This window comes from Agrilus planipennis, unplaced genomic scaffold (assembly GCF_000699045.2).
Source record: "Agrilus planipennis isolate EAB-ADULT unplaced genomic scaffold, Apla_2.0 scaffold407, whole genome shotgun sequence".
NCBI lineage: Eukaryota > Metazoa > Arthropoda > Insecta > Coleoptera > Buprestidae > Agrilus > Agrilus planipennis.
Window position 1 is genome coordinate 67,939 of NW_020439086.1, and position 9,039 is coordinate 76,977.

At 30.5% G+C, this 9,039-nt stretch overlaps 2 protein-coding genes across 3 annotated transcripts in view; one reads left to right on the plus strand and one right to left on the minus strand.

Annotated features, from left to right (window-relative positions):
• LOC108742649 overlaps positions 1 to 8,977 on the plus strand; it is a 20,443-nt gene extending 11,466 nt beyond the window's left edge. The window contains exons 8-9 of one of the 2 annotated variants that reach the window (XM_018477921.2): positions 3,293 to 3,428; positions 8,372 to 8,977. In XM_018477921.2, the coding sequence (XP_018333423.1) occupies positions 3,293 to 3,428; positions 8,372 to 8,498 (263 nt within the window). In that variant the 3' untranslated portion in view covers positions 8,499 to 8,977. Of the gene's footprint in view, positions 1 to 3,292; positions 3,429 to 4,380; positions 7,758 to 8,371 lie in introns of those variants that run through there. The other variant, XM_018477920.2, reaches the window with a different exon arrangement.
• LOC108742650 (translin) lies at positions 1,056 to 2,208 on the minus strand. Its single transcript, XM_018477922.2, has 4 exons — positions 1,974 to 2,208; positions 1,824 to 1,917; positions 1,558 to 1,770; positions 1,056 to 1,489 (listed from the first exon to the last, which is right to left on the minus strand). The coding sequence occupies exons 1-4, from the start codon at positions 2,046 to 2,048 to the stop codon at positions 1,158 to 1,160; spliced, it is 714 nt and encodes a 237-aa protein (XP_018333424.1). The 5' UTR covers positions 2,049 to 2,208; the 3' UTR covers positions 1,056 to 1,157.
• Positions 8,978 to 9,039: the final 62 nt, after the last annotated feature.

Consider the following 9,039-nt stretch of genomic DNA (forward strand, 5'->3'; position numbering starts at 1 on the left):
TGTTATCTTTTTCTACCATAACCGTATGATCCTAAGCAATCAAAAGCATCTTTAATTAAAGTCATTGAATTTAATAGCTTTTATTTGATTAGGTTACGGTAGGAATACTCACTTCGACTGTGTTGTCACGGTCATGTTTTGTTTACAGGAGCCTAAGAAAAACCCAGTTCTCACATATTTTAACCATCTACTCTACTCCCACTACCGTCTAAGAACACGTTTTTTAGTGTTCTAGAGGTCATCATCATTCCCCTCCACTTCTCAATAGCTAACTCTTACACAATTACTGTTACCTCATTTTTAATTTTCAGTTCCACCTTCTGTACCCCCACGTGTCCGCCCCCAACTAAAAACATTTATATGGTGTTCTACGAAGACACTCCAATCCCCCCACCTAGGCAACGGCTTCAACATCTAGACGAACTAGTAAGTAGATAGGTAATACTAAATAGATAAATGTGACCAAGTATTTACCTCATTTAAAAAGTATATTATTACATCAGACGAAAATCTAACCCAGACCGGTCCCGTAGCAAGCTAACAATGATTGTACTCAAAATACCCCTAATACTTACAAAATGTTCCTCTGCGAGAACTCAAAACTTTTTCACGAGAATTTCTATTATAAAGCTCGCGTTTTAGTCTCGAAAGCATAAGCATTGTTACCAATGACTTCCATTACTCTTTTTTACTTAAACCGAATTATTTGATACATGTACCAAGTATACTTGCGTCTACCCTACTTCCGAATTTCTACCAAGTAACACTACAGGTTTCCGATGAGTTTGCTGCGCGAATATCACTCAATTTTGATCATGTGGGCAGTGGCATGATATAATTTTTTCCATGTTTTTGAATTTTGTGCACATACTATCGCCTTGATTTGATACTATTAGCATAATAATCTTATAGTATTAATAAGAAGACAGGTACTTGGATTCAATTTCGATAAAGATTAGTAAAGTTAGAAATAACATTCCACTTATTTTTATATAATTATTAAAAATTGACATAACAAAACAACTTGTAATTATCTTGAAAATTTATTAATTAAAAGGAAAATAATTCTTGTACATAAAAATGTTATAAATCTTATATTAAATTATTAAAAACTGCAAGTCAGTGACAAGTTCATATGCTTACTTTCTAAAAAATAACTAGTTTTCCTTTATTTCCTGTTTACTATCATCAGGTACTAGTTGACCAGGTTTTAGTCCTCTAATGCTTAAATCATACACAACTTCCTCAATTTTTTTTACATCATACTTCAAAGCATCAAACCTTTTTCTTAATGAATCATTTTTCATGTTTAACAGTCTGAAACCTGCATTGAGTTCAGTCACAAATTTTGAAATCTGTAAAGGTCTATTATAATCTCCTTTTGTTACAGCATTTACAGCAAACCGTGAAAGCTCTGATGCAAGTTGTAATAAACCAATCAGATAATCCTCTAAATCTAAATGAAACCCCTCATTTGCATCGGATTTAACTGAAAACAAAGTTTAACTTTACTAATATTCTATGAAACAAAGAACAAAAATAATTTAAAATATTAACCTCCTATAATTTCTGCAGCTGTGTCCTTTGATATAAGTACTCCAACTTCCAAAAATATAATAAGAGCAGCTAAAAAGCAAAGTCTCTGAGTAACGAATCTCCAATGATCATTATATCTATAATACTCTCCTTTTGGTACTATCATTGCTAATTTTGAAAAGTTTTTTCGAATTTCCTCAAATAACCCTCTTGCTTTCATACATGCATGAATAACTGCAATGTTACAAGTTATATAAATTCGTTTAATGCATAAAATATAAATTTACTATCAGTTGAAGCAGTGTCTTGATGGATAATTTGTAATACCGTTAAGATTTCTATTGTACATTTATCTATTTCTTTTACTACAACCCGAATTTCCTAAAACAGATAATTATAGAATCGACGTATTTTAAACGTATTTTGTATTTTCGTACCTCTCGTGTGTCTTGTTCTGAAGATAAATAATCACGAAAAGAAGAAAATATATTAGCCATAATCGGATTAGTCATTTTTGTCTTCTTACAACATTCACAAATATAAATTACTTAATTGTTTATTATAAGGAAAAAAGAGAATATAAACAATATTGAAATGTCGGTACGGCTCATCAGTACCTAAAATTTTAAAATACTAAATGCGTACAGTAATACAACATAACCATAAACATAACAATAGATAAGAAAATTTATGATTGTATTATGCATCGATGGTATTATGTAACACTAGTCAATGAACATAACCATAGATTAAAGATAACCTAGACCATCGACGTTTACTAATGGCATGCCTTAGCGATCAAAAGTATGGTACTTTTCGAGCCAAGAAATTATTACCCTTTGTGTATCTATTATCTATGATTATTACAATGGCATACGGCTAAGGCACGTCCATTAATATATGTCTATGACCTAGACCTTATCCGAACCCTTATAATCATACTGTATGGTGAAATTTCCCTTCAGTGGACACTCGTGGGATGGGATTAACAATAATTGTCCGCTTAGGACAAAAAAGAAACATTATTTAACCTAAATATGTTTACTAAAGATATGTACTATCTGTGTATGCTACCTGTGACTGGTATAACTTTACTTCTTGCTGCAGTGAACCATTCGTTACATAATCTATCAATATTTCTTCCCTCGATTACTACATCACCTTCCCAACCCAATCCAACCTAACTTAATCACCATTCTAACGGTGCCTTTCGTTAGTGATGTTAATCTTTTTTGATAATTTACTGGCACTCAGCTTTTCTTTCTGATAAGTCGATTTTTTTTTTAAAGTTAAAACATTGCATGTAGGTACCATATTAATCCACAAATGCTTTGAAATTACCAAATTGTATGTATGTAACTTACAGTTTAACACACTATCAACCTGTTTATCTAATCACAGAATATTTAGTCTGCTATATTGGCTATTATACTGGGGAGTTGACTCCGGGAATGATTTCTTATTAATCAGTTTTCTGCATTTGAACCATCCGCGTCCGTTGAAGAGTTGAGTAGAGGTCTTGCTCTGTACTATTCCATTAAAAAAAGGTATCCGCTGACGAGCGGTGTCCGTTAAGGGAGATTTTACTGTATATGGTTTTAAATACATTTAACTTCTTTTAACAAAATTTAGACAACAACGTGATGAAAAAAGCATATATTGTTATTTTGGAGTAAAAAGAGAATTTCTTATTAGCCTTTTACATACTGGTTATTTTTAATAAATAAGTGTATAATACAATTGTGTATTTTTGTAGCATCTACTAGTGATAAAATGAAATTAAATAAACTACAACCATACGCTTATATAAGTGGTGAAGGATCATCAGCTTCTCCAAATCAATTGAGTGTACGCACCTCTACACATACTCACAATACGCTTAATAGTCATAGGTAAGTTTATTATTTATAATAGATTATTTATATATAACTTGTAAATTAACTTATCAACATTAAATAATTTTATATTCAAAGCTTATTCGGCAATTAACTGAGCATATTACGTTACGCTCATGTTTTAAACATATCGGAGGAAAAATATATGGTTTAGTTCTCGATATTGTGTATATAGTTAACAGTTAACGTAATTAACAGGCACCTCATAAGAAGTTGTGAATAAAAAAATAATGTAAAACATTAAGCGATGTGCTCATTCCTTCTTTCTCGCTTGCAATCATCCAAGTTAGAGTAATAAATTAAAATAATGGCAACCAGTACTTGCGACCATTTTTTTTACAAGCAACCAAAACATACTTGTTTATACTTGAGGGTTGCGACTAACTGAGAGCTGGCAACCAATTTTACATTGTTCACTTCATTTTATTTCTAATAACGTTTAATTCACAATTTATTACACAAATCAAAGACTATATTAAAGGTATTTGCATCTAATTACTTTCTGACAGTTGCCGAAATGTTAGTTCATATGAATGAGTTCTACTTGGTAACACTTCCTAAAATTAAACATTACAGTGACTAATTTTTCATTCAGAAGAAGCATTCTTCAAACACTGACTGTAGCAACACTAGTAAATAAACCAACATTGCAGTAAGACATTTTTAAGGCATAAAATGTAATACATACTGTGATGTGTCAGAGGGAGAGACATGCAACTGACACAACCCTCTACTGCAATGAATTTAACTATGATAAGAAACCCTGTATGAGCTATCCACATTAGCATTATTCAAAAAATAGTGTCCTCAACCATTCTAGTATTCGCGTGAAATAACTTTCCTCCTACGAAAACAGTTTAAGAAGGAGCTGAACTATAGAACTTGTAAAATACCGAAAAAATAAAGAAATGAAGTATTTATACACAAACTGATGAATAGTTGCTTACAGTGCCAATGTATTGGAAATCCCGCTGTCAAACGAAACGGAAAAACTTCCCGCCAAATTGAACTCGCAGTATGGCGACTCAACTTCGAAACCTGCAAATAACAAAAGTAAAAGCATCGTTCAGAAAAACAATTTCGTTATGGAAGTAACGTGATGTACGACACTCAACCTGTGCACTTGCGCAGGAATTTCGGTCGTCGTTTATGTTGTATCTTTGCCACTGATGTATGTGGCAATATTACGCTGCTGTTGTTGCCAAGAGTATGAAATGCCTGTTTGATTTTTGCATTTGCACAAACTAATGTCATTTACGTGGCTTTCTTTCTGACGAGCTTATTGTAAGGCCAAGAAAAATCTTAAGAAAATGATAACAATTGAATAAAATAACTGCGAACATCAGACGAACATGTTTCGTGCTTGTTATCTCCTGTTGTGTATAAAAAGAAAAACAGAACGAGTGTTTTTTCCAGCTGTTAAATAGGTAATAGGGAAATGTTTACAATTACTCACCGATTAATAGAGTTCAGAGCCATTTTGAATAATTTTTCATTGTTACTACACCCTCTATGTTTATTAAATAACTTATTTTAACAATTGAACGAAATATTTGTATGCAATTAATGTTTTTGTTTGCTAGTGAAGAAATATTAGTAATGATCTAATAATATGCAAGTAAGTCAACGCGAAATGGAAAACGTTTTATTGTAAATTTTTGTGATAATTACATCGTCATGTAGTATTATCAAATAGGGATTTTTAGTTGTAGTTTCATTCAGTTGCGATGGAACACAGTAATATCATTTACTTTTACTACTAATACATAAAACATTACATAAAATTTTTATATATACATATATATATATAAAATAGCACCTTTACTTAAACGTGACGACTTCGTAAAGAGCCTTTCTAAAAAATAAACTTTTTCTTATTTCAGTTATTCCAATATTTATTAGCTTCAACACGTGCAGATAGAATTTGTGATAAGAATATGTTTCAATCTCTTGTAATACTGTAGCCAAAATTTTTGATTGACCAAAAGTACACCAAACAATTTACTGGATTTAGTTACAACATTTAAGATAATAATTTCATACGACAGTAAAATGATTTTTATTTTCATTAAGGTTTTATTTTTCATCTTCAATAGGTAGTACATTAATACGTTGGTTTTTATACAAAATATTTTTGAGGAGTAACCAAATAATCTAAAATAATATACTGTGTGTAACATCTATAAAGGAAAAGTCATATAGCTCATATCTACTTAAAAAAAAAAAGAAAAAAAAAACAAAATGTAAAAATCATCAGGCATTGTCGAAAATTGCATCCATGATAAGCCGTGTAAAGTAACTTAACTTGAAAACCTTTGTAACTTATTTTCGTGTAAAATAAAACTATGTAATTAAACAATGAAATATTAGTTGTAAGATTCATGAGGCTGTTCAATTAATTAGTAAATTGTTTCATTTTATAAATGAAAATGTTTTTGTGAAATGTACTTACATTTTTAGAATGAACTGTAAAGAAATGTATTTTTAACATGATCTTAATTTATTAAGTATTTTATATGATGGTTATGAAATTGTATTTTCATTGAAAAGAAAAGGAATTTTTAACTAAGTCGTTCTATATTTTTTTTTTATATACAATATACTTAATGATGTTTTATATAAATTCAGCTATCCATATATTTCGATACACATTTTCTGTGTAAGAAAGTTCTCTGAAAAGTTTCTGAACTACTTTGTTTTCCGTGTACTTAGTCGCAAAAATTTAGAAACGTGTTTTAAGACAATATTTTATACATCTGAAAAAGGTTAACGGTATTTAAATTTCGTTTTCCGAAGATGAAAATAAGACAAATCTGGTGTTGTGTATGTTTCTTTTCTATCATTATTTTGGGGAAAAATTTGTTTCGTTTTTTTTTTCATTTCATAAATGTTGTCTTACGGCATTATTAAGCTATTCTTTATTTTCTAGTCACTTCCTTATCTTTTCTGAGTACATAAAACCTAATTTATCCCGAAATATTGTATTTATAAATGTAAATATTTCTAACAATCATTTTCTGGGTGACATTTTGTTTTTGTTCCATAGAATCAGTATTGTTTCTTTTTTTATTTTTAATATCAAAATCTGCATCTTAGTATTTTAGATTCGTGAGATGTAGTTAATTTATGAGTTTGTTAATAACGGTTTTGTCGATTACATATAACACAATAGATTTAACGAACTTTAAGGAGAACTTTCTTTGGCGTAAAATAAAAATTAAAATTTTAACATTGGGAAAAACAAAACTCTATTTTTTAATTTTTTGTTTGCATCCAAAGGTTGAGGCAAGGTTTGTTTTTCGTAAGTAAAATTTCACAAAACATTTATTTTTAGCTTATACTGTGCTTTACGTGAAAGTACTAGTGGAAGTAAAAAAAACTTGAAAAAAAATAACAAATTGGAAATAAAAACATTAAAGAACACAAATAATTGATATCAGCTCTCTCACTCTCTTTCTCCCTTTGTCTTTGTTAATAAATATTGTGGAGATTAAAATAAAATTTGAAAGAATCTAGAGTAACGCCTTGGTCCTGAAAACACTTAAAGAGCTGACATTTAATTTATATGTAAAATTTCTGTAAATTTTATGCGACATTGGTTTCAGTTAAGTTAAATAAAGACGTTACTCCAGTTCTGAAAGTAATAGAATCAATGGTGCAAATTTAGAAATTGTAAGTCACATTCCTACTTCTCTGTAAAACTACAAAATAATGAATTAACAGTTGTAAGTGCAGGTAATGGTGAAACTCATATTATTGTACATTTTGTATTAGCTCTGTTATTTTATTAATTAAAAATAATAAACCAAACTTAAGGCTGTTAATTCGCAATTCAATTTAGCGAACCCAGCAATGCAGTTTAGGTATCTTCCTTGCAGTAAATTTCTGTTTTTTTTTTCAAAGACGATAGAAAGTAAGAAAAAAGAAATAATAATAAAAATGAATCGGAATCTGTGATCGGATATAAATTGTAAGTTAAGTATATCGTTCTTTTGCAGCAAGTTTCCCATTCTGCATTGCTCTAAAAGAAAAAAAAAATGCGCTTAATATTTACTATCGCTGATCGGATAAGATCTTAGAAGTGGGTAGCATGTTTGTTTTCATTGTTGGGTGTCAGTTGTAATTAAATTTTGTTGCTGTTACCGATTACTAAGATCTTATTGTTTGAACAAATTGTAGTATGTGGTATTCCTTTTTATAAACGCGATTAATATACGGGTCTCTTTATGAACGTTCTTGGGTTTCTAATTAGATCATCTGAATGTGAATATTGTAAATATAGGTTTAGCTATGTGTATGAGTGATAAATAAAATCTGTCACGTAGGTTTCCGCTAATTATTTTTATCCTTTAAATTTTAACTTAATTCTAATTTAGAATTAAAAAGATAAATAAAGATACTTCATTACGTGCTTCGTATTCACAAATTTAATGATCAATAAAATTTAAGTCACTTGGTAAACGCTTATTGTTTTTATTCTAGTTTAATTAGTCATTAAATGAAATTAAGATAATATAGGGCGCGTAAATAACTGTCTTGCGTATATAGCACCCACACCTATACTGGGTGAAACATCTATTTTTTAAAAATTAGTCGTGGTAATTTGAGGGATCTTTGGGAGCAGACACGTGTTATCTTTTTCTACCATAACCGTATGATCCTAAGCAATCAAAAGCATCTTTAATTAAAGTCATTGAATTTAATAGCTTTTATTTGATTAGGTTACGGTAGGAATACTCACTTCGACTGTGTTGTCACGGTCATGTTTTGTTTACAGGAGCCTAAGAAAAACCCAGTTCTCACATATTTTAACCATCTACTCTACTCCCACTACCGTCTAAGAACACGTTTTTTAGTGTTCTAGAGGTCATCATCATTCCCCTCCACTTCTCAATAGCTAACTCTTACACAATTACTGTTACCTCATTTTTAATTTTCAGTTCCACCTTCTGTACCCCCACGTGTCCGCCCCCAACTAAAAACATTTATATGGTGTTCTACGAAGACACTCCAATCCCCCCACCTAGGCAACGGCTTCAACATCTAGACGAACTAGTAAGTAGATAGGTAATACTAAATAGATAAATGTGACCAAGTATTTACCTCATTTAAAAAGTATATTATTACATCAGACGAAAATCTAACCCAGACCGGTCCCGTAGCAAGCTAACAATGATTGTACTCAAAATACCCCTAATACTTACAAAATGTTCCTCTGCGAGAACTCAAAACTTTTTCACGAGAATTTCTATTATAAAGCTCGCGTTTTAGTCTCGAAAGCATAAGCATTGTTACCAATGACTTCCATTACTCTTTTTTACTTAAACCGAATTATTTGATACATGTACCAAGTATACTTGCGTCTACCCTACTTCCGAATTTCTACCAAGTAACACTACAGGTTTCCGATGAGTTTGCTGCGCGAATATCACTCAATTTTGATCATGTGGGCAGTGGCATGATATAATTTTTTCCATGTTTTTGAATTTTGTGCACATACTATCGCCTTGATTTGATACTATTAGCATAATAATCTTATAGTATTAATAAGAAGACAGGTACTTGGATTCAATTTCGATAAAGATTAGTAAAGTTAGAAATAACATTC

What these genes read in the sequence shown, in the direction of transcription:
- LOC108742650 (XM_018477922.2), bottom strand. Translation starts at nt 2,048, where the DNA reads ATGACTAATCCGATTATGGCTAATATATTTTCTTCTTTTCGTGATTAT. An exon ending in CAGAACAAGACACACGAGAG is followed by an intron (nt 1,918 to 1,973) that starts GTACGAAAATAC and finishes TATCTGTTTTAG; the next exon opens with GAAATTCGGGTTGTAGTAAA. An exon ending in AGACACTGCTTCAACTGATA is followed by an intron (nt 1,771 to 1,823) that starts GTAAATTTATAT and finishes GTAACATTGCAG; the next exon opens with TTATTCATGCATGTATGAAA.